Here is a 26346-nt window from a genome sequence, read left to right as displayed (position 1 = left end):
TTTCATGTCTTTTAACCTCATGTCTTTTCTCCTTTTCTTTGATTCCCCCTTCTTTTTTTGTGCTGACCCGTATATATATACTCCCGTCTCCGTGGGCCTTATTCACACACCGCAGGAAGCCAATAAATCAATTGAGAATGATCGCACCCGCACATGCAGGGTTAACTCCACACGGTCGTGCAATTGTGCCCACAGAGAGTGACACAACTTTATGGATTTGAAACTGGCCTTTTTTGAAGCCGCGGACCCGCTAAACCACAAAGTGAATATGCAGTATTATACCGTCAGTGCACAGGATATCTTGCTGCTTCAAACCCCATAACTACCGGAAGGATTTCTTCTCTGTTGGGCCCTTGAGCAAGGCCCTGAACCTGAAAGTTGCTGCAGGTGAGCTGTATAGTGGCTGACTCTGCACTCTGACTCCCAAAGGTCATGCAAAAAGACAGTTTCACCACAGGCATTAATAAAGTGTATCAAATCAAATAAAAACATAAAAATTCCAATTTACCTGAATCGCAAGTTCAGCCACAGGCTCTGTCCTTTTGGTTCCCTTTTTTCCAATTCTGTTGTGATACATAAAGCACACAATATCAGACATGATGAGCTTCTCTTTTGTTTGTGGTGTCCAAAATCACCCACGTTACGTATCTCTCGATGACACATTTTATGTATTGTACATCCAAGTGAGCAGAGGTGGGTATTAACAAGTTACATTTACTTGAGTGACTTTTTAAAAAAAATTGTATTTCTACGAGTTGTTTTACGGCACCATACTTTTTACTTTTACTTAAGTACATTTGTGAAGAAGAAACGCTAATCTTACTCCGCTACATTGTGTGAATTTCCACTTGGGATTAATAAAGTATCTATCTATCTATCTATCTATCTATCTATCTATCTATCTATCATTATATAGTGCCTTTCATATCTATCTATCTATCATTATATAGTGCCTTTCATATCTATCTATCTATCTATCTATCTATCTATCTATCTATCTATCTATCTATCTATCTATCTATCTATCTATCATTATATAGTGCCTTTATCTATCTATCTATCTATCTATCTATCTATCTATCTATCTATCTATCTATCTATCTATCATTATATAGTGCCTTTCATATCTATCTATCTATCATTATATAGTGCCTTTCATATCTATCTATCTATCTATCTATCTATCTATCTATCTATCATTATATAGTGCCTTTCATATCTATCTATCTATCATTATATAGTGCCTTTCTTATCTATCTATCTATCTATCTATCTATCTATCTATCTATCTATCTATCTATCTATCTATCTATCTATCTATCTATCTATCTATCCTATCTATCTATCTATCTATCATGCCTTTCATATCTATCTATGAAAATATCTATCTATCTATCTATATAGTGCCTTTCATATCTATCTATCTATCTATCTATCTATCTATCTATCTATCTATCTATCTATCTATCTATCTATCTATCTATCTATCTATCTATCATGTGCCTTTCATATCTATCATTATATAGTGCTATCTATCTATCTATCTATCTATCTATCTATCTATCTATCTATCTATCTATCATTATATAGTGCCTTTCTATCTATCTATCTATCTATCTATCTATCTATCTATCTATCTATCTATCTATCTATCTATCTATTATATAGTGCCTTTCATATCTATCTATCTATCTATCTATCTATCTATCTATCTATCTATCTATCATTATATAGTGCCTTTCATATCTATCTATCTATCTATTATATAGTGCCTATCTATCTATCTATCTATCTATCTATCTATCTATCTATCTATCTATCTATCTATCATTATATAGTGCCTTTCATATCTATCTATCTATCTATCTATCTATCTATCTATCTATCTATCTATCTATCTATCTATCTATCTATCTATCTATTATATAGTGCCTTTCCTATCTATCTATCTATCTATCTATCTATCTATCTATCTATCTATCTATCTATCTATCTATCTATCTATCTACATTGGGCAACACTCGACTTGTTACTTTTTTTCCCATTTATACATTAAAGTATATTTTTGCAAGAGAGAAGTTGCCAGTGGATCTACCGCACGACTGTTTCACCAGTCAGACGTAGCCATGCAGTCACATGACCACACACAAGCTTCCTGTGTCTTGCAGCCTGTTAGAGACTTTTTAGTCATGCGGTGCTCCTGCTTGCTGCTAAGTGTTCACAGCTTTACTGCAAGAACCAGATCATCGTTCCTATGCCTGCCTTTCATGTCTTTTAACCTCATGTCTTTTCTCCTTTTCTTTGATTCCCCCTTCTTTTTTTGTGCTGACCCGTATATATATACTCCCGTCTCCGTGGGCCTTATTCACACACCGCAGGAAGCCAATAAATCAATTGAGAATGATCGCACCCGCACATGCAGGGTTAACTCCACACGGTCGTGCAATTGTGCCCACAGAGAGTGACACAACTTTATGGATTTGAAACTGGCCTTTTTTTTTGAAGCATGGACCCGCTAAACCACAAAGTGAATATGCAGTATTATACCGTCAGTGCACAGGATATCTTGCTGCTTCAAACCCCATAACTACCGGAAGGATTTCTTCTCTGTTGGGCCCTTGAGCAAGGCCCTGAACCTGAAAGTTGCTGCAGGTGAGCTGTATAGTGGCTGACTCTGCACTCTGACTCCCAAAGGTCATGCAAAAAGACAGTTTCACCACAGGCATTAATAAAGTGTATCAAATCAAATAAAAACATAAAAATTCCAATTTACCTGAATCGCAAGTTCAGCCACAGGCTCTGTCCTTTTGGTTCCCTTTTTTCCAATTCTGTTGTGATACATAAAGCACACAATATCAGACATGATGAGCTTCTCTTTTGTTTGTGGTGTCCAAAATCACCCACGTTACGTATCTCTCGATGACACATTTTATGTATTGTACATCCAAGTGAGCAGAGGTGGGTATTAACAAGTTACATTTACTTGAGTGACTTTTTAAAAAAAATTGTATTTCTACGAAGTTGTTTTACGGCACCATACTTTTACTTTTACTTAAGTACATTTGTGAAGAAGAAACGCTAATCTTACTCCGCTACATTGTGTGAATTTCCACTTGGGATTAATAAAGTATCTATCTATCTATCTATCTATCTATCTATCTATCTATCTATCTATCTATCTATCTATCTATCTATCTATCTATCTATCATTATATAGTGCCTTTCATATCTATCTATCTATCTATCTATCTATCTATCTATCTATCTATCTATCTATCTATCTATCATTATATAGTGCCTTTCATATCTATCTATCTATCTATCTATCTATCTATCTATCTATCATTATATAGTGCCTTTCATATCTATCTATCTATCTATCTATCTATCTATCTATCTATCTATCATTATATAGTGCCTTTCATATCTATCTATCTATCTATCTATATAGTGCCTTTCCTATCTATCTATCTATCTATCTATCTATCTATCTATCTATCTATCTATCTATCTATCTATCTATCTATCTATCTACATTGGGCAACACTCGACTTGTTACTTTTTTTCCCATTTATACATTAAAGTATATTTTTGCAAGAGAGAAGTTGCCAGTGGATCTACCGCACGACTGTTTCACCAGTCAGACGTAGCCATGCAGCCACATGACCACACACAAGCTTCCTGTGTCTTGCAGCCTGTTAGAGACTTTTTAGTCATGCGGTGCTCCTGCTTGCTGCTAAGTGTTCACAGCTTTACTGCAAGAACCAGATCATCGTTCCTATGCCTGCCTTTCATGTCTTTTAACCTCATGTCTTTTCTCCTTTTCTTTGATTCCCCCTTCTTTTTTTGTGCTGACCCGTATATATATACTCCCGTCTCCGTGGGCCTTATTCACACACCGCAGGAAGCCAATAAATCAATTGAGAATGATCGCACCCGCACATGCAGGGTTAACTCCACACGGTCGTGCAATTGTGCCCACAGAGAGTGACACAACTTTATGGATTTGAAACTGGCCTTTTTTTTTTTGAAGCCGCGGACCCGCTAAACCACAAAGTGAATATGCAGTATTATACCGTCAGTGCACAGGATATCTTGCTGCTTCAAACCCCATAACTACCGGAAGGATTTCTTCTCTGTTGGGCCCTTGAGCAAGGCCCTGAACCTGAAAGTTGCTGCAGGTGAGCTGTATAGTGGCTGACTCTGCACTCTGACTCCCAAAGGTCATGCAAAAAGACAGTTTCACCACAGGCATTAATAAAGTGTATCAAATCAAATAAAAACATAAAAATTCCAATTTACCTGAATCGCAAGTTCAGCCACAGGCTCTGTCCTTTTGGTTCCCTTTTTTCCAATTCTGTTGTGATACATAAAGCACACAATATCAGACATGATGAGCTTCTCTTTTGTTTGTGGTGTCCAAAATCACCCACGTTACGTATCTCTCGATGACACATTTTATGTATTGTACATCCAAGTGAGCAGAGGTGGGTATTAACAAGTTACATTTACTTGAGTAACTTTTTTAAAAAAATTTTATTTCTACGAGTTGTTTTACGGCACCATACTTTTTACTTTTACTTAAGTACATTTGTGAAGAAGAAACGCTAATCTTACTCTGCTACATTGTGTGAATTTCCACTTGGGATTAATAAAGTATCTATCTATCTATCTATCTATCTATCTATCTATCTATCTATCTATCTATCTATCTATCTATCTATCTATCTATCTATCTATCTATCTATCTATCTATCTATCTATCTATCTATCTATCTATCTATCTATCGATCTATCTATCTATCATTATATAGTGCCTTTCATATCTATCTATCTATCTATCTATCTATCTATCTATCTATCTATCTATCTATCATTATATAGTGCCTTTCATATCTATCTATCTATCTATCTATCTATCTATCTATCTATCTATCGATCTATCGATCTATCTATCTATCTATCTATCTATCTATCTATCTATCGATCTATCTATCTATCATTATATAGTGCCTTTCATATCTATCTATCTATCATTATATAGTGCCTTTCATATCTATCTATCTATCTATCTATCTATCTATCTATCTATCTATCTATCATTATATAGTGCCTTTCATATCTATCTATCTATCTATCTATCTATCTATCTATCTATCTATCTATCTATCTATCTATCTATCATTATATAGTGCCTTTCATATCTATCTATCTATCTATCTATCTATCTATCTATCTATCTATCTATCTATCTATCTATCTATCTATCTATCATTATATAGTGCCTTTCATATCTATCTATCTATCATTATATAGTGCCTTTCCTATCTATCTATCTATCTATCTATCTATCTATCTATCTATCTATCTATCTATCTACATTGGGCAACACTCGACTTGTTACTTTTTTTCCCATTTATACATTAAAGTATATTTTTGCAAGAGAGAAGTTGCCAGTGGATCTACCGCACGACTGTTTCACCAGTCAGACGTAGCCATGCAGTCACATGACCACACACAAGCTTCCTGTGTCTTGCAGCCTGTTAGAGACTTTTTAGTCATGCGGTGCTCCTGCTTGCTGCTAAGTGTTCACAGCTTTACTGCAAGAACCAGATCATCGTTCCTATGCCTGCCTTTCATGTCTTTTAACCTCATGTCTTTTCTCCTTTTCTTTGATTCCCCCTTCTTTTTTTGTGCTGACCCGTATATATATACTCCCGTCTCCGTGGGCCTTATTCACACACCGCAGGAAGCCAATAAATCAATTGAGAATGATCGCACCCGCACATGCAGGGTTAACTCCACACGGTCGTGCAATTGTGCCCACAGAGAGTGACACAACTTTATGGATTTGAAACTGGCCTTTTTTTTTTTGAAGCCGCGGACCCGCTAAACCACAAAGTGAATATGCAGTATTATACCGTCAGTGCACAGGATATCTTGTCACTGTAAGTAGTCTGCACTGTTCAAACATACGTCACCTACTGGAGGTATCGGCTTCAAAAGCTTTGTTGCGAAAAACTGAGATTTGGAACTTTGTGTTATTTGTGCATCTTTCTTTTGTAAAGATGTGATTTATTTTTACTCATTTTTTTATTTTGTTATTTGGAAATAGAATTTGCACTTTATTTTATATTTGTGTCTGTCTTATTACAACATTTCAAAAAAATAAATCATGTATTATGTTGAAACATTCACTCAGTACTTGAGTAGTCTTTTCACCAAATACTTTTTTACTCTTACTTGATTAAGTTTTTGGTGGACAACTTTTTACTTCTACTTGAATAATATTATTTTGAATTAACGCTACTCTTACTTGAGTACAATTTTTGGCTACTCTACCCACCTCTGCAAGTGAGCATTCAGTGGTTGTCAGTTCTCATTCACACCCAACCGCCAGTACAACTAAAGACAAAGTTTGGGGGACGAGTCACTGAGTATGTCAGACTACCCGACTGCTGCGGACCTGTAGCATAGCCAGAAAGTTATTGGTGGGTGGGCATAAATGAAACTAGGTGGGTGAATAAAATTTCACCCAGTTAAGACGGTTTAAAGAACTTGACCATCAGCAGCCGAATGAAGGGGATCCTCTAGTAAAACTATGCTCAGTAATGCACAGAACGTTGGAAGATGCACTCAAACAAATTCAATGACCCAGCCATTGCAAATAAAAATCTACCCTTCTTGGCTATTATAAGAAGAAAACTAAACGTATGGCCTTATGATGACGCAAAAAACAAACAAACAAGAAGCATTTAACGGACTCGATAAGATGATTGGATGGGGTGAGGTTAAAAAATACCAAATGAAATATTGATATATTTACCTGCTATAAAGGATGAGAAGCAATACTGACAAATATCAAAACTGTTTTACATAAAATATATATTATATATAAATTTTAATTTGAAAATTGATTGGGTGGACAGGGACTAAAAGTAGGTGGGCAATCACCTATCCACACCCACCTTTTTGGCAATTCTACTGCCTCCGACTCACTAAAATTATGTAAATGAACGCTATGACTAAAAGTCATTAAAAAAGTCGCGTAATGTGACACAGCCTTAAGTGATGAGACAATTCCTTATCATTAAAGAAATTATCTTCACCTCGCACCCATTATAGCTCCCGTTATAAAGAATTTAATGACTACCCCACCCCAAAATAGCTTGGGAAAGGGCCAATTAATATGGCAGGTTGTTTGTATTGCCGCCATTTTGTAGCTTGCTTAAAACTCCTAATGAAACATAAGCCCCACTCTGATCAGATGCAGGGTTTATAAAGAGTTAAAGAAAGGAACACATACATGTGAATCAAATGGACAATACAGTGAATAATACATTAATAACTCAATGGGAACACACAAGAAAATACAGTCATTTGTGACCCCCCTCTCAGCCTGCATAATAATCGACTCTCCTTTCAACACAAAGATAACAGTGGTGTGTCTTTCATTTCCTAGGAACATCTGAGCACTGCGGTGTTTTCCGAACAAAGATTTTTAGTGACGCAGTATTTAGTTTATGAAATTAAATCAAATGTGAAAAACTGGCTGTGCACAAATGTGGGTCCCCTTGTCATTGTGCTGATTTGAATGGCTGTCACTGCTCAGTGCTGATTACTTGTTATGATGAGCTCGTCAAGCCTTGAACTTCACAGACAGGAGTGTCCAATCACGAGTGGTCAAAGGTATTTAAGGTGGTCAATCACAAGTTGTGCTTCCTTCCCTTTGACTCTCCTCTGAAGAGTGACAGACAGCATGAGATCCTCAAAGCAACTCTCCAAAGATCTGAAAACAAAGATTGTTAAGTCTCCTGGTTTAGAGGAAGGCTACAAAAAGCCATCTCAGAGGTTTAAACTGTCAGTTTCAAGTGTAAGGAATGGAATCAGGAAATGGAAGGCCACAGGCACAGTTACTGTTAAACCAACACAGCAGGTCTGGCAGGCCAAGAAAAATACAGGAGCGACATATGAAGAGGCAGGATTGTGAGAATGGTGACAGACAACCACAGATCACCTCAAAGACCTGCAAGAACATCTCGCTGCAGATGAGAATCAAACAGACTTCACTTTATTGTGATTCTTTTTGAGGGACACTTTGAGCCATATTTGCAGGAGGGAATAAATTGTGACTTTGAAAGAGGGCAAGGAGTAACAGGAGAGGTGCTGATAGATCCTGGCGTTGAACTCAGTATAATAGCGAGAAGTGTAAATTGGTGTCCAAAAAACGCTGTAGGGCGATACATGCTGCCAGCGGTTACGGTGAGAAAAGTCCAGTGCAATTTAAATTTAATTTAAATAGAGATCCCAATTTAAGATTGGCGGTGGGAAGCCCAAGACTGCAGGGAGTTGAAATGGATGGACGACAGTTGCCCATAGACATATTGGGGTGTAAAGGTCCCCTCCACAAGGAACTCATTGAAAAATTCTCTCAAGCATAAGAGAACAAAAGGTCTTAAGACCTGCTGGCCCAAAAAAGGCTCATTTAATCTGGGTCTGTGCGAGGAAATGATAAAGCACATAAAGAATTTTAAGACAAAAGATGTTAGTGAGAATATGGGAGGCAAAAGAAAGGCAGAACTGAACATAATGCAGATGTTTGTGGGCGAAGCAATGAAGAGAAGCACAACGTTAGAAAAGATGAGTCAGTGCTTTAGCAATGGAGAGGCAGAGAGAAGGGACCAGTGGACCCCATGCACACCGCCGTTGAATGCGTCATATGAATTCCCGCTGATAGAAGGAAAAGTTGAGTTTAAAGGACAGAAAGATGTACGAGATGAGGAGGAAGAATCAGAAGGGGAAGAAAGGGAGGAGCAAGCACAAGATGAGCTGGAAGAGCGAGAGCACAGGTCGGCTCAGGAACAGCGCCAGGCACAAAGTAGTAACATAAATGAAAGTCTTATGTGGTGGGAGGAAACAAATGCTGCTTCTCAAGAGAAGCGGCAAGCCAAGAATATAAAGAGCGCAGGTTATAGGAAAGTCTTACGAGAATATCAGAACACAGGGGAATGACTGAGAGACTGTGGACAGACTTATTATAGGACCATAAGGAAGGAACGTGAGAATCCAGGATTGGGATTTTCAGAAGAATGGGACAAACAGAAGGAGAGACTAGAAAAAACTAGCAAGAGTGGACATAAGACACGAGAAGTCAGTTTTTCCACACCCCGAGAATCAGGAACTGACACACACACTCCAACTAGCAGAGGGTGCTCCATTGAAAGATCATGAAGTGATATGACAGCTATAAGGGATAAGGCTGAAAGTAAAAATCGTGGAAATTGGAAACAAATGCATAATAAATTAGGAGATGAATCTGAAGACGATGAGGATTGGCATGAGGGCATGTCAGATAAAACTGTAAGGAATGAAAATGGGCGAAATAGGAGGGGAGCATGGGAAGAGAACAGGCCTCAAGGGGGACCCCGTCACTGAGGGAAACCCCAAGAGAAAAAGAGCCAAATGATGAAGTAAGGGGCCTACAAAGGCAAGTTATTGATTTGAGCCTGGAAAGGTTAGATCAAGTGCTTAGTGCCAGACAGGAAGAATACACAAACAGATTGAGAAACAGAAAAACACTGAAACTGCCTGCTAGACTAGGAGGAGGGCAATACCCTGTGTTGATTAAGGGAGACAGAGCGCAGTATACGCCATGGATGACACAGGATTTGGAGAGCCTGGTGGCGGCACTTCCCAGCATATATGAAGGAGGGGCCAAATGGATCAGAGCATTTGAGGAAAGAACGACAGGGAAATCGCTGGCTGTGGGAGACATCAAAGCATTGCAAGCAAGATCAGGGGGCCGCAGTACAATGTCAAATTTGCTCGAGTGAGCCAATATACCAGATGTGCTGGATGCCGCTGTGTATGATGCAAATCTTTTTAACCCTCATAGGGTGGCATTCTGCAGGGTCCTACGGGAAGAGTACCCAACAACAATAGACCCAAAAATATTGAAGGGGGACCCCATTGGTAACTTGGAAAATCATTTTGTGGACAGACAATTGAGAAAAAGGAGGTTGGAGACGAGAAGGATCCGTTAACGACTGTACCGTTCCAAAGGGCAGTGCTCGAGGCCTTTGCCTAGACCGGTGAGAGATAGGCTATAGGATATAGGATATAGAGATATAGAGAGTTCTGTGATCATGTGTCCTATAGGGAAGAAAAAAGGCTGAGTAAGCAGGAAAGGGAGGTGTTGAGAAAGCTAGCTCAGCTTCAGTTGGGGGAACTGACACAGAAAAATAAAAAGAAGGTCCAGGCAGTGATCTACACCCTGGAATCAGGTCCTGCTGACTCCCCCTGTTCAGCCACAAGCAGGACAACCTGTAGTGATGCCAGCTCCTGTACAGGTGTCCCAGCAGCCTGCCTATGTCCAGCCACTGGCAGGCCAGCCCCCATGTATATGTATCCCCCTCCATACCAGCAGCTACAGTTAGGTCCATAAATATTTGGACAGAGACAACCTCTTTTCTAATTTTGGTCAGAGGCTCAAAAGTAATTGGACAAATTAAAAAAATGGAAATTAAATGTTCATTTCTAATACTTGGTTGAAAACCCTTTGCTGGCAATGCCAGCCTGAAGTCTTGAACTCCTGGACATCACCAGATGCTGGGCTTCCTCCTTTTTAATGCTCTGCCAGGCCTTTACTTTCAGTTGCTGTTTGTTTGTGGGCCTTTCTGTCCGAAGTTTAGTCTTCAACAAGTGAAATGCCTGCTCGATGGGGTTAAGATCAGGTGACTGACTTGGCCATTCAAGAAGTTTCCACTTCTTTGCTTTAATAAACTCCTGGGTTGCTTTGGCTGTATGTTTTAGGTCATTGTCCTTCTGTATCATGAAACGCCACCTAATCAATTTGATGTCATTTAGCTGGATTTGAGCAGACGGGATGTCTCTGAACACCTCAGAATTCATTCGGCTGCTTCTGTCCTGTGTCACCTCATCAATAAACACGAGTGTCCCAGTGCCACTGGCAGCCATCACACTGCCTGACTCCACCGTGCTTTACAGATGATGTGCTATGCTTTGGATAATGAGCTGTTCCACGCCTTCTCCATACTTTTTCTTGCCATCATTCTGGTAGAGGTTGATCTTGGTTTCATCTGTCCAAAGAATGTTTTCCAGAACTCTGCTGGCTTTTTTAGATGTTCTTTAGCAAAGTCCAATCTAGCCTTTCTATTCTTGAGGCTTATGAGTGGCTGGCACCTTGCAGTGCACCCTCTGGATTTACTTTCATGCAGTCTTCTCTTTATGGTAGACGTGGATATCGATACGCCGACCAAGCCCTGGAGAGTGTTGTTCACTTGGGGTTTCTCTTCACCATGGAAATGATTCTGCGATTATCCACCACTCTTGTCTTCCGTAGACGTCCTGGTCTTTTGGCTTTGCTGAGTTCACCAGTGCTTGCTTTCTTTCTCAGGATGTACCAAACTGGAGATTTTGCCACTCGTAATATTGTAGTAATTTCTCAGATGGTTTTTTCTGTTTTCGCAGCTTAAGGATGGCTTCTGTCACCTGCATGGAGAGCTCCTTTGACCGCATGTTGTCTGTTCACAGCAAAATCTTCCACATGCAAGCACCGCACCTCAGATCAACTCCAGGCCTTTTATCTGCTTAATTGGGACTTGAACACACCTGCCCATGAAATAGCCTTTGAGTCAATTGTCCAATTACTTTTGAACCCCTGAAACGAAGGGATTGTGTTCATAAATACTTTAGTTGCCTCACATTTTTATGCATTCGTTTTGTTCAACCCACTGAATTAAAGCTGAAAGTCTGCACTTCAACTGCATCTGAGTTGTTTCATTTAAAATTCATTGTGGTGATGTACAGAACCAAAATCATAAAAACGTTGTCTCTGTCCAAATATTTATGGACCTAACAGTAGTTGGTGGAAGAGGACGACAGCAAGCTCTCAGGGGTGGAAATATTAGAACACTAGTGGGACCCCCGGAATGTGCTGGGGATGTGGCCAACCAGGTCATATCAAAAGCAACTGCCAAGTTATATCATGGCAACAAGACAGCTGTCAGCCAGCCCAGAACATTCCAAATTTCCAGTTTAATGTGCCCCGGCTCAAAACCAGACAAATTACAATGCTCCCCAGCTCCAGAACTAGATGAATTATAATGGATCCCAAGCTCAAAGCCAGTTTAATGGGGGTCACCAACAGGCTTTGTCAGAACTCACCAATCCTTGGATGGGGTTCGTTCAAGACTTTTAGGGAGGCCCAGAGATCCTACTTGGAAAGAACAGTACCCAATTCTATCTGGGGTTGCTGATGGTGAACCAATTACTAATGTAGAAGTAGAAGGTAAATCCATTTCAGCAATGATAGACACCAGAGCCACGTACACCTGTGTCCAAAGGAAAGACACGACACATCTTCCCTTGTCTGGAAAACATGTTAAGACGGTAGGATTCTCGGGACAAGATCATCTTATTCTGCTAATGACTCCAGTACAGCTTTGCTTGCAGGGCAAAGTAGCAAAAATTCCGATACTTGTCTCAGATCAATTGCCAATAAATCTTTTGGGAAGGGATGCACTGTGCAAAATGAACCTCACGATTTTGTTCCCCCGGCTGGAGTGCATTTAGACGCAAGGTTGCTTTCCACCCCAGATGACTGTTCAAATGTCTGTAGCCACTGTTACTGTTGTGCTTGGTGACATCCCTTCAGCTTCAGACTCATTCACTCGATCAATAAACCAGTTATGGGAAAAGTGGGGACAATTTGTGTCATCCCGACTGCCGCAGGCCAGAAAACTCAGGCTAGGGTATCACTGCACTATGATTTATGATACTAAAAAAAAATGGCTCTCCGAGGCCGGCTCCATGCCCATCTCGCTCTACTCCCGATATTTTATAATTGGCAAACACGAGTAGAACACAATCAGTTCCCATACAAATGGTTTTGGGTTCCCGACGCAGTTCCACATGTGACACTACTTGTAGCAGAAGGTTTTGAAAGTAAAGATTTGAGTCCCATGGTAAAAAGAGCAGAAGAGGTAGACTGGGAGGAGATGGCAAATCCTTTACTCCAGCGTTCCAGAGAAAATGATTACTTAAAAATCTCACGCCCAGCTTGCCTAAAAGGGGATTCGCAAAGTCATGGTGCTGACTGCCTGTAGACAGGCATTGAAACTTGACACCACACAAGCTGAACTTAAGCAGGAAATGGAACGTGCAGTCCCAGCCGAGCTATGGCGCGCCGTGACACTGATGTAGAATTAGTTAAGTCAGAAAGTCAAGCCTGGACACTGCCCACCTTGGAGGCTGCAGTACCCACTCAAGCCAGAAGCAGAGGAAGGCATTCAGGGAACAACTGCTGGACTACTGTGTTAAAAGAGACAAGGAGTGTTTGTAACACCCCCCTCTTACCAGTCCTAAAAGCAGATAAATCAAAATGGAGGCTTGTTCATGATTTAAGGGCCGTGAATGCCATAACTGAGGATTGGCCTGCCGAGGTCCTCAAACCACATACACTCTTGATTAATGTACCTGAAGAAGCAGAATACTTCACTGTCATTGATTTGTGTTCAGCCTTTTTAGTATTCCATTGGTGGAGGCTTGTCAGCCTCTGTTTGCCTTTACGTACAAAGGGAGGCAGTATACCTACACCAGAATGCCACAAGGGTTCAGACATTCACCTCATGTGTTTAATCAGGCGTTGAGAACAGATATTTAGGACTGGGGTGATACAAGATGTTTTCCAAAGCCTCAGGACTCTCCCCTGTTCCAGGCTCAGGTTGAAGATGCGATGTAGAGGACTCCCCAGTTCATGGCGATACTCCATCTGGACCCGCTGCTTTCATGGCACAAAGTCTCCTCAGCTCTCTGCTTACCTGGGCTGCTGTAATTGTAGGTGGGGATGTCTCTGCTATGCTGGTATCAGCAGAAGGATGGGTGGAGGGTGCAGTACCCCGAGGTGAGAGTGAGTCATGGTGGTCAAACCTGTTAAAGAAGTTGTTCATTTGGTTTGCTCTCTCCACGTCTCTCTCAATGATGGTACCCCGCTTCGAGCTGCAGCCAGTGATAATCTTCATCCCATCCCACACTTCCTTCATACTGTTGTTCTGCAACTTCTGCTCCAGGTTTCTCTTGTACTGCTCTTTCGCCGCCCTGAGCTGGACTCGGAGTTCCTTCTGCACGCACTTGAGCTCATGCTTATCACCACCTTTAAAAGCCCTTTTCTTCTGGTTCAAAAGGCCCTTGATGTCACTTGTAATCCATGGCTTGCTGTTAGCATAGCAGCGTACTGTTCTTACTTGAACTACAATGTCCATACAGAAGTTGATGTAATCAGTAGTGCAGTCAACAACCTCCTCAATGTTCTCACTATGTGACCCCTCAGGATATCCCAGTCGGTAGTTCCAGTCTCTCAGAGCCTGCTCTGCCTCAGGGGACCACTTCCTGAATGAGCGTGTGGTTGTAGGTAGCGTCTTCACTCTTGGTTTGTATTGAGGCTGAAGCAGAACCAGGTTATGATCTGCTTTCCCAAGCGCAGGCAGCGGGGTGGCGCTGTATGCGTCTTTAACGTTGGCATACAGTAGGTCGATAGTCCTGTTTCCCCGGGTGTTACAATCCACATACTGGGAGAAGTCCTGTGTCTGTCAAAAGTACCAACTCTCAATTCCTGTCCTTCCATTTTCAGTCTCCACGTAACTAATTGCCACACAATAAGCATCTGTAATACATGTAAAACTAGCAGTAAGTTAAGAATGCTGATTCTTCAAAACTTTTACGGAACTTTGAAAAATCTTTTTTATACATGTTTAATTATTCCATCCATCCGTTCACTCAGGGTCACGCCAGTCCCAGCAAGCTCATCACAGGGTGAATGCAAGCACACACACCCACACACTAGTAGAGTAAGTTTAGCATCACCAAATCCCCTCAAAAGGCTCAAAGAGAACAAAATGGAGGGTCATGGACTGGCCTAGTTAAAGTCCAGATTTAAACCCATTGAAATCCTGAAACTGGCAGGACATGCAAGAAAACACACAAACATCTTGCAAGTGAAGGAGTTTTCAAGGAAGACTGGTCAAAAATGTCATTGAATCAGTATCAGAGACTGGTGGGCAGTTGCAAAACCGCAAACACCATTGGAAGTCATTGCTGCTAAAGGAGGTAATGCCAACTTCTGAGGGCAAGGGTGGATTCACTTTTTCCCCAGTAGACCATCACATCTATTGATATTAGTGTTGAATAAATGATGAAAAGGCACATTTTCCTTGTGTTTTGTTTAAGTCTATCACCCTAATCTGTAGGCATTGTTTGCATGAAGGTCTGCTATTTACCTGTCCAAATATGTTGAAGAAGTTAGGAATTTCCACAGGGTCACACTTACTTTTTCACATGGCTGTTGTTGAATATGGCCGGCCATTCATCCCGGCCAATACCCCCAGGCCGCCAGATGGAGCCCTCTGTGCAACATGGAGAATTCCAGCAGGGCATCATGGACATTGGAGTTCTAATGCACAGCCCTGCTGGATACCATGGGGGCCGTCAGGGGTTGCTGCAGTGAGGCCCAGGGACTGCTATTTGCCCTATAACCCGGAAGTACGTCTTACTCACAGCAACAGAGGAAATGACGTACTTCCGGGATGAAGAAAAGGAGTTTTCACCTGACCTGAGGGATCAGAAACAGTTCCGGGTCAAGGACTATAGAAAGGACTGTGGGAGATCCCAGGGTTGAGCTGAGTCGAGTGGCAGAGGGACAACGCGTCTGGGAGTGGAGGATTGTATTGATTATTGATTTATTATTGTTTATTGTATGAGTAAGTGGAGTGGAGGGTGCTTTGTGCACATTTTGGTCCGAATAAAAATTATTATTGGACTTTTATCTGGAGTCTGGTCTGAAGGTTCAAGGGGACAACAGCGCTCCTTATCTGTCACACTGTATATTTTGAGTTATTTTCTCTTTTTTTTTTTTGGTTGTTATCTTGTCCAAATGGGGGCCATACCAGAGGAATGCTGACGCCCAACATACTGGGGGAACATCTGGGTCCAGGAGGATCTCCCTCTGCCCATCAGCCAAAACAGTCTTCCGGCTGAGAAATATACCACCAAACTCACTCAGCCTAGATGACTGTTCTCCTTAACACGTGGAGGTGCTGTACTCATAGTTTGGAGGAAGTGGCATTCCACACAGAATTGCTTCAGGCCTTTGTTCACGCCCTGCTTAATGTTTGCAGTTAGCTTGGATGATCTGCTGTAAGAAGTAGGTAAGGCGTTTCGTTTCCTCTGTTCACACCAGGTCTGAGGTACTAATAAGGTGCCAGGCATCATTCCAGGACATCACCCTGGTTGCTTAATTGGCTGTGTGCACTTGTTTCAACTGACTGAAGAGTGTATGATATATACAGTATACTGTATACTTTTGCATGTCACGCACTTCTTGCAACCAATTTAAAAGAAGTTCACGGACATCTAACCTCGCAGTTGCTGGAATGCTTTTGACAGACACACTTCATGTGCTCTCATCTCTTAAAAATGTTATATGTTTTAGAAGGTGTGAACTACAAAGCGAAGCAGAAAGCAGCATGTCTAAAAGAGACACGGAACCGTTGGAAAGAAAGGAAGTCAAAAAAGGATGCACGAGAGAACAATAATAATCTTGTATTAATACAGTAATCCCTCGCTATATCGCGCTTCGACTTTCGCGGCTTCACTCCATCCATCCATTTTAAATGTAAGCATATCTAAATATACATCACAGATTTTTCGCTGGTTCGCGGATTTCTGCGGACAATGGGTCTTTTAATTTAAAGTACATGCTTCCTCAGTTTGTTTGCCTAGTTGATTTCATACAAGGGACGCTATTGGCGGATGGCTTAGAAGCTACCCAATCAGAGCACGTATTACATATTAACTAAAACTCCTCAATGATATACGATGTGCTTCCCCTGAGTGGATTGTTTGCTTTTCTCGGTCTTTTCTCTGACATTCTCTGTGCCTGACGGAGGGGGTGTGAGCAGAGGGGCTGCTTGCCTAGAAGATACGGAGGCTACTCTTAAAAAATGCTGAAAGACAACCTTCAAATTGCTCCCTTCTTTGCGGCTGCTTTATCGCGGTGCTCATACTTAAAAGCCCAACAGCACGTATTGATTTTTTGATTTTTTGTTTTTCTGTTACGCTCTCTCTATCTCTCTGACATTCTCAGCTCCTGATGGTGCTCGTTTGAAGAGAACATACGTTTGCATTCTTTTAATTGTGAGAAAGAACTGTAATCTCTCTCTTGTCATGGAGCACAGTTTAAACTTTTGACTAAAGGGTGTTATTTCATGTCTAGAGGGCTCTAATAATGTTAACAGTGTGGGCGAGTTTATAAGGGCTTAAAATATATAAAAATAACCATACAAACATATGGTTTCTACTTCGCGGATTTTCATCTATCGTGGGGGGATCTGGAACGCAACCCCCGCGATCGAGGAGGGATTACTGTAATCTATGCTTGGACGTCCCTCAAGAGACACTTTAACATCCCGCAAGACAAAGCAGTGAGACCAAAGGACAGCTGCTGTACAGGCTTTGAAATGATCGACACGTAGCATGACAAGCAGAACATGGAGCTCAGCAGCAGGAGCAGAAAGACAGCAGCTGATCCGTCCGCATCTCCAAAGTGTGCATTTGGCACCCCCCTCCACCACCCCTTCACAATGCGAGCGGCAGAGATGAGCCCCCTAGTATATATATATATATATATATATATATATATATATATATATATATATATACACTCACCTAAAGGAACACCATACTAATCCGGTGTTTGACCCCCTTTCGCCTTCAGAACTGCCTTAATTCTACGTGGCATTGATTCAACAAGGTGCTGAAAGCATTCTTTACAAATGTTGGCCCATATTGATAGGATAGCATCTTGCAGTTGATGGAGATTTGTGAGATGCACATCCAGGGCACGAAGCTCCCGTTCCACCACATCCCAAAGATGCTCTATTGGGTTGAGATCTGGTGACTGTGGGGGCCATTTTAGTACAGTGAACTCATTGTCATGTTCAAGAAACCAATTTGAAATGATTTGAGCTTTGTGACATGGTGCATTATCCTGCTGGAAGTAGCCATCAGAGGATGGACATGGTCAGAAACAATGCTCAGGTAGCCCGTGGCATTTAAACGATGCCCAATTGGCACTAAGGGGCCTAAAGTGTGCCAAGAAAACATCCCCCACACCATTACACCACCACCACCAGCCTGCACAGTGGTAACAAGGCATGATGGATCCATGTTCTCATTCTGTTTACACCAAATTCTGACTACCATTTGAACGTCTCAACAGAAATCGAGACTCATCAGACCAGGCAGACAGTCTTCAACTGTCCAATTTTGGTGAGCTCGTGCAAATTGTAGCCTCTTTTTCCTATTTGTAGTGGAGATGAGTGGTACCCGGTGGGGTCTTCTGCTGTTGTAGCCCATCCGCCTCAAGGTTGTGCGTGTTGTGGCTTCACAAATGCTTTGCTGCGTACCTCGGTTGTAACGAGTGGTTATTTCAGTCAAAGTTGCTCTTCTATCAGCTTGAATCAGTCGGCCCATTCTCCTCTGACCTCTAGCATCAACAAGGCATTTTCGCCCACAGGACTGCCGCATACTGGATGTTTTTCCCTTTTCACACCATTCTTTGTAAACCCTAGAAATGGTTGTGCGTGAAAATCCCAGTAACTGAGCAGATTGTGAAATACTCCGACCGGCCCATCTGGCACCAACAACCATGCCACGCTCAGAATTGCTTAAATCACCTTTCTTTGCCATTGTGACATTCAGTTTGGAGTTCAGGAGATTGTCTTGACCAGGACCACACCCCTAAATGCATTGAAGCAACTGCCATGTGATTGGTTGATTAGATAATTGCATTCATGAGAAATTGAACAGGTGTTCCTAATAATCCTTTAGGTGAGTGTATATCTATTATATAAAAAAAGTTTGGGTCGAGAAGTGATCATCTCAGAGAGACACTTTGAAAGTCACGCGAGACTACTTGCATGTCATTCCCCACTTACAAACAATTTCTTGGAGACACTTTAATGTCCCACGAGACAAGGAAGTGAGAGAAAAGGACAGCTGCAGTAGAGGCTTTTAAATGATCATCACGCAGCGCGACATGCAGATCACGCAGCAAGGCAGCAGCTGCTCTGTCTTTAGCGTGCATTCATATATATAATAGGAAGAGAGCAGGCATTCCGGCTGGGAAGGAAGAAGATTTATTACCCAGATAGGAGGCCACAGCAAATTGTCAGACAAGTTGGCCGGCAGGACACCCAGCTAGTATGATATAGCCGACAGATTAATAGAAGCCAAGAATTGAGAGTTGTCCCGTCCCCCATATTCCAGGTGCCAGTGGTCCTCATATAGCAACCCAGTCGAGACACCTGCAGAAGAGCTTGGGAGTTGGTGTCCAGAAGTGCAATCCTGTTGGGGTCCCCGGGAACTGACAGAGGACACTGTTGGAAGAGGACCTCCCTACTTTCTTTATGGCCCAGAAGCGTTTTCCTTAAAGACCCAAAGACATCCCACCAGAAGCATCCCCAGGTCCGGTTTAAAGGGGAGTCTGCTGCGTCACATCAAGGAGTCTGAGTTGGGTGGCAGCGGGCAACACTCAGCAGAAGATGAAAGGAAGAAGAACTGTTTGATTTTGTGTAATTGTGGCTTCTGTTTGGGGAGGTGATTGTGACGAGGTGCTTTGCAGAAATAAATATCTTTTATTTTATTCCAATAACGTGCTCCGTGGTACCCCCATGTGGTCACTACAGTGCTTAGAGTCACACCATGTACTGTGATGTAATATAAAAATGTTGGGTGGCTGTGGTTTTATTGCAATGTTGGGCAGACAGTCAGATTGTCAAGCGTACTTGTTTTATAACTGTGTTTATAAAGTCAATATACTGTATGCACATAAATTCCATATTTTTCTATTACGCAAAAAATCACTTAAGCATTATAATCAGGGAAAAATATTGATATGTAAAGAGGCAAGATAATCAAAAATTTATTTTAGATTCCTAAAAAATTACAGATGTGCATAAGTGTGAGGTGAAAAAAGACCAAAAAGCATATTAATTACAATAGAATAAAACTATTGAATGGCATGAGATGTACTGGACACCATGACAGTGGGCTTAGTGTTGTGTCAGTTTCTAAAAAGTTACAGTGGATTGAGGGCATCTTCAGACCCCTTCTTCACTTTCTGCACACTTTATTGTGTTGTAGATTTACTTTGAAATGGAGAAATCAATCCATGAGATCAGTCGACACTCGATAACCCATAATGACAGCATGTGTTGCTTTCAAAAAGTTTGCAAATTTGTTAGAAATCAAAAACTGAAATCTCTCCTTCCTAGAAGTGTTCAGACCCTTTGCTGTGAGTGCTTAGGTCCATTCTGTTTATTTTAACCCTCCTTGAGATGTTTGTAGAACTTGATGGGAGTCCACCTGTGGTCAATTGAATTGACTGCACATCACTGAGGAAGGTAGATCCTTAGATAGAAGGTCCCACAACTCACACTGCACACCAAGTCCAAGGAACTCTCTGTGGACTTCCATGTTCAAATTGTGGTGAGATAAAGATCAGGGCAAGGCAACCATTTGAAAAGCTCTGACTGCTCCCATGAGCACAACGGCTTCAAAAAGAGTGAAATGGAAGATATTTGGAGCCACCAGGACTCTTCCTAAATCTGGGCATCCAAACAAACTGAGTTACCAGACAATCAGGGACTTTAGTCAGGGAGATGACCAAGAACCCAATGGTCATTCGAACAGAGCTTCTGCTGAGACTGGCAAACCTGTTGGAATGATGATCATCTCAGTAGAACTCCATCAATCAGGCATTTATGGTTGAGTGGCGAGATGGAAGCCACTCTTGAGTTAAAAGTATGAGACAGTTTAAAGGTCTTTGAGAGCCTGAGGAGAACATCTCTCTGGTGTGACAAGACAAAAGCTGAACTCTTTGGGCCAAACTCCAAGCAGAATATCTGGTGAAGGCCAGGAACTGCTTGAGTAATAAGTGCTTCAACAGCAACAATTGACTTCTCATTATGAAACTGCATTGGAACAAAAACCTGCAGCTACAGCAGCTCCAGGACCGACGTTGCTCACCCCTTGACTAGACAACAGGCATTCATGAGAGCGTTCCACCAATGGCCTCCAACTTGCTCAGATTATGTAAATGTGGGCTGTTGGGTTGTCTAAGGGCCTTTTTATCACATTAAATGACTTTTCCAGTGATTTTTAGCCATGGCTTCCATTTACATGATCTGAAAGAGTTCTGTAGTCTGACATCCCCAGTGACTCACCCCTCAGACAGGTTTGATTTGGTATTTAGTGTATGAGAGCCGACAACCAATGAGTGCTCTTCAGGGCAACACATAGAATGCATTGACAAGGAATAAGGAACACACGTATCTTAGACCTCACAAACAAAAGACATACTTCTGCATATGATGTCTCCGGTTTTATGCCCCATGGACGGAATGGAAAAACACAAAAAAATGAAAGGCCAAGACTGCCACTGAACTCACCATACCTGTAAACCCTTCACACAAGCACCAGCTCCATCACGTAATTCACTGTCAGGAAAAGGGGCGCATGAGCGATACTTAAATGTGAAACTGCATTGGATCGTCATCATGCAGTCACATCCTTCAACATGCCCTGCAGTTTCTAGTCATGTAAATTGACATACCCAGGTGACAAGATCAGCAACTGCAGTCACCAAGGCAACATCCCCTCCAACTAGAAGTCATGTAATGTGACATCAGCTTTGGGATGGTAGATGGATGGATGGATAGTGACTAAGGCAGTAAAAGGACTTCCAATATCAAAAGAAAAATCTCATATGCCAGAGGACCAAAAAACACCTCAGAACTCAGTGGCGCGTGCTTCACCGCTACAGCCCAACACAACCAAGGAGTCCAGCGCAGCCCAAGTAATGTGAACTGAAGGTGCCGCAGCTCCCCAAACCCCAGACACAAAGGCTCAGACAGAAGTTTCAAAGTGAACAAAGGGTTTTAATTATGTGAAACACCACAACCACAACTTTAATTCTCTCTCTGCAATACTGTTGTCTCTTCTCTGTTCCTCCAGCAAGCTTCGTCTTCCTCCTCCCAACTCTGGCTCCCCTGGATGAAGGAGGTTGTTCCTTTTATGGATGAAGGAGGTTGTTCCTTTTATATAAAACCCAGGAGCATTTCTGGTGTCCCGATACTGTGGCTCAGAAGTACTTCCCGGTATGTCTTGCGCCTGACAATGTACGGGTCGTAAATCCCCTCAGCACTCCCTGATGGCACCCACGGGACCCAAAAGGGCTGGTCAAAAGAACTGCAGTTCCAAATATTCCCTTTGGGATTCTGTAGCGGAACTGAAGCCTAGGTGGGCTGCCACCTAGGGTGTTAGGGGAGATAATGTCCTGAATAAATCGTCTCCCCCTTTCCTTTCACAAAATTGGTGTCCCTGCCGGATACGGATCCCAGTTCTGTTCTGACCAGGATTCCAGTCCCAGTATGCCATCTCTTACAGAAGAAAAATCACTGCCCACAACCAGAGGTGAACCCAGTCCAGTGTGCAAAGTCAGAAATCCAAACAGTGACTGAAAATGGCCACAGCAAAGGCTCATCAAAACCTCTTGATAACCCAAAGAGTCAGAGGACAGTCAGTCACATGCAGAACGCAAAAATGTTTTTATTAAAAATTCAAGTTTTATTTGTTACAATTCTTATGTTGACCTGAAATGGTTTCGTTGTCATAATCTGTAATATTAATGCCCGAGCATGCAGTGTCAAACACGCAAGAGTAGAGGGGGTGCTTCACAGGTCTACATCAGGTTAATATGGAGAAGGTTTTGAATGTGACACCGCCACTAACATTTTTTTTCCCCATCTGTTTCCCTAGATTGGAGGAAGAGAAACAAGGAAGGTCACTTTTGGTGGCCAAGAAAACCTGCCCTCTCTGCCCAAACTGAAACTTAAACAAAGTCACCTCTAGAAGTTGGAGTTCTTCACTGGATCACCCGCACAGGGATATGGAGCTCTTTAGCAGCCATAGCACCTTCACTTCAGGACAGGTCATCCACCTGCAGCTAAGCATGTTTGGGCCCAGCCAGTCCTTGGAAAGACCATCTAGGAAAGGTTGGGTTGCCACTGGATGAGAAATGTGGACTCCAGTGCAGTGATGGGGACACTGTGCTATAAAATTTGGTGTCGCCTCTCAGTTTGAGATGTAAAACTGAGCTCTGAACACAGTGGTCATAAGAGAGCCCTGGACATCTTTTGAAATGAGTAGGGTGTCAACCGAATTGCTGGATAATCTGCCCATCATGGCCCAGTAATGTTCTCCTGGTCTTTATTGGCTATTTCTCTGACCCCTTCAGCACCTTATCACTTGTGTGTCGAGAGCGTACTGGCACAAGAATGGCTGCCATCACACCATCCAAGTGGACGCTGTACATCGGTGGTGGTTGAAAAGGCTCCACACTGTCTATGTAAAGCATGATAATTAGAAAAGCACTATATAAATGTAATTAAATATTGTTATTATTACATAGCAGCAGAACACTGATCTTGTCCTGCACATTTGTGCAATTTAACTTCAGTTTTTCTAGCATCGGAATGAAACAGGGAATCCTCCAGGACCTAAACCCTCCTCATCCTGCCTTTTGTTTGCTCTCACAGCAGAAATCCCCAAAATAATTACATTAAGCCTATCGTCTTTACATCTCAATTATCCAAATTCATCCGTGAAGATACATTTTGACTGTCCCAACAATGGTGAAAGGTACTTACTAAAAATCAGCATTAAGAGGACCTCATGTTACAGGACTTCTTGTCAGAGTGGATATCAAACTGATCTTATTACTTAAATAATTCAATTTACACAACTAGACATTGTAGGGCCTGTCAAATTAGATGACTTTGTGGTAACTTTCCAGCAGAGATTCCAAAGCAGCACACGCTCACCCCCTTTTTCTGACAGCCAATAATGTGTTTGCTTGACAGAACTGGTGTCTGTGCGAAGGCTTTATAGATATGGCAAGTTCGACCACAATCTTGGCACTTTTATTTCTTTCTTTTTTCAATTTTAGGTAAAACACAAGACATTAGACAGACGAGCCTCTTTTCTGTTGGTCAGGTTTTAAACACCTTATCACCTCATTATATACATTGTACTTCAGGCTGATCACTCATTGGCTGTCAGTTCTCATATGCACACGGATGCCGATCCCTATGACTTAAAACAAAGATCAGACGTGATTGGTTTGTTAGAACAAGCTGCAGATCGGTTGGACTGATTCACTGGCACCCGACTTGCTAAGATTATGTAAATGAGGTCTATAACTGGAAATCGCTGTCCTGTGACAGGACCATCAATGAAACGGACCAGACAGGAGGTATAAGAAGCCTGCCCACAATTCCCTGAAACAACATTTTCCACATTATATTGGCAAAGTAACACAAAAAATTCTAAACACTTGTTACACAGGAAACATTTGAAATTTATTGTAACAAAATATACAGTAATAGTGTGGCCCTGAACATCCCAAGGAAAAACGAAAATACATAAATATACTATACACAATATTTACAAAATAAAAGCTTTTCCCTTTTTCTCCATGGATGTGGTCACTTTTGTGGAAGAAAAATAAGCCACAATATTTTAATTTAACAAAAGGAGGTCCTTATATTAATGCTGATCTAGAACTTTAAAATTAAAGTCCTGAAAACCCAATTAACACAGTGTGCAAACAGCCTGAAACCAACCCCACCTTCTCTTAGCCACGTCATAAATCCACCCCAAACTGCTTAGTTTATATCAAACAAGAGTTAGGCCATGGCTGGTGACTTTTTGCTGCCTTTTGGAAACATGTTCTCCGCTTTATTGCTTACAGTGATCACTCATGGTCTTATCAGTAACAGACTGTCCTTAAACTCCAAGGTACTCCTTCAACAAAAACAGAACATTAGTTCGGACGATGACTTCCAGGATTTGGCACAACGGAAGGAAAGCGTGAACACCAATGTGCTTGATGTGAAACTGCAGTAGTCTTTCAAGTAAAAAAATCCCCCGTTTGAATTAATGCCTTTGAGCTTCTGAGACCCTAAAAACAAACAAATCAATCGTCATTCAGCATGTGCAAAAATCAGAGGCAAGCAGACTACCACACATTACAATGAACTGCCGTGTATTGCTATGCACCATTAACTGACCTGACTTCCATGCTGCAATTCAGGGTTTCTTGAAATTTTGTTTTTTTTGGGTATGACCCAATCCTGCCCTTTTTAATGTTTTTGAGACCCACTGTTGAATGCCTGGGCAATCATCAGTCGGGGGCACAGAGACTGGATGAAATTATCCCCCTTGGAGAATTCAAGATAATTGTCAGAGTCAGGCGGGTAAATTGAGGACAATCATCAGAGCAAGTCGAATGCTTAACCCACCTGTAGCAACCCACCTCGGCCCACTTCACAAAGCATTCCTGATCCATTTTCATTTAATATAACGGTAACTCAGGACCAAACAACCTAAGACCCCAAAACCCAGCTTAAGAAACCCTGCTGTAAGTGACTAAAAGAGCGCCATGCAATCAAAAGAGCTCCAAATGAGAGGAGTCCAATGCCGGATACAAACCTGCATGTAAACCCTGACACATTAAGGGCAGGCAGGCACAGCCTCACCGGCTGCTACGAAAATAAATGAGCCCCTCAAACCCCAGTAATAGAACTTATTATTAAAATGATGTCTTTAAAAGCAATTTGTGAAATTGTCTTTATGCCAGGTGAGGGACCAGTTGGCCCTGCAGTGTCCTCTATACCCTTCTTTAGGTAACTTAACAACATGAATTGTTCAGTTTAGCATGAAGGTCTTTTCTTAATCTTTTTTTTTTTTTTTTAAATCACAAATTTGCATTTTGGCAGCACGGTGGTGCAGTGGTAGCCTCGCAGTAAGGAGACACAGGTTCGCTTTCTGGGTACTCCCTGCATGGAGTTTGCATGTTCTCCCCGTGTCTGCGTGCGTTTCCTCCGGGTGCTCCGGTTTCCTCCGACAGTCCAAAGACATGCAGGTTAGGTGCATCGGTGATCTGAAATTGTCCCCAGTGTGTGCTTTGTGCGTGGCTGTGTGTGTGCCCTGCGGTGGATTGGCACCCTGCCCAGGATTTGTTCCTGCATTGGCTGGGATTGACTCCAGCAAACCCCTGTGACCTTGTGTTAGGATATTGCAGGCTGGAAAATGACTGACTGACTGACAAGACAAGTAGAAACATGTATTGCTGTAGATGTAAAGGAGCTTCAGTAACGTTTCCTGACACATTTCTGCTGTCTGAAAGGCCTCACTGGTGTGACTGAG

General features: G+C 41.9%; 1 protein-coding gene across 2 annotated transcripts in view; it reads right to left on the bottom strand.

Annotated features, from left to right (window-relative positions):
- Window positions 1–24475: 24475 nt before the first annotated feature.
- Window positions 24476–26346, bottom strand: part of LOC120531913 — a 28496-nt gene continuing 26625 nt past the window's right edge. For both annotated transcript variants that reach the window (XM_039757768.1, XM_039757769.1), the window contains exon 7: window positions 24476–25099. In XM_039757768.1, coding sequence (XP_039613702.1) covers window positions 24945–25099 — 155 coding nt within the window. In that variant the 3' untranslated portion in view covers window positions 24476–24944. The remainder of the gene's footprint in view (window positions 25100–26346) is intronic.

The sequence above is a fragment of the Polypterus senegalus genome, chromosome 6, assembly GCF_016835505.1.
Source record: "Polypterus senegalus isolate Bchr_013 chromosome 6, ASM1683550v1, whole genome shotgun sequence".
NCBI lineage: Eukaryota > Metazoa > Chordata > Cladistia > Polypteriformes > Polypteridae > Polypterus > Polypterus senegalus.
Note: the sequence above shows the minus strand (reverse complement) of the source record. Positions and strands in the feature narration are given on the sequence as shown.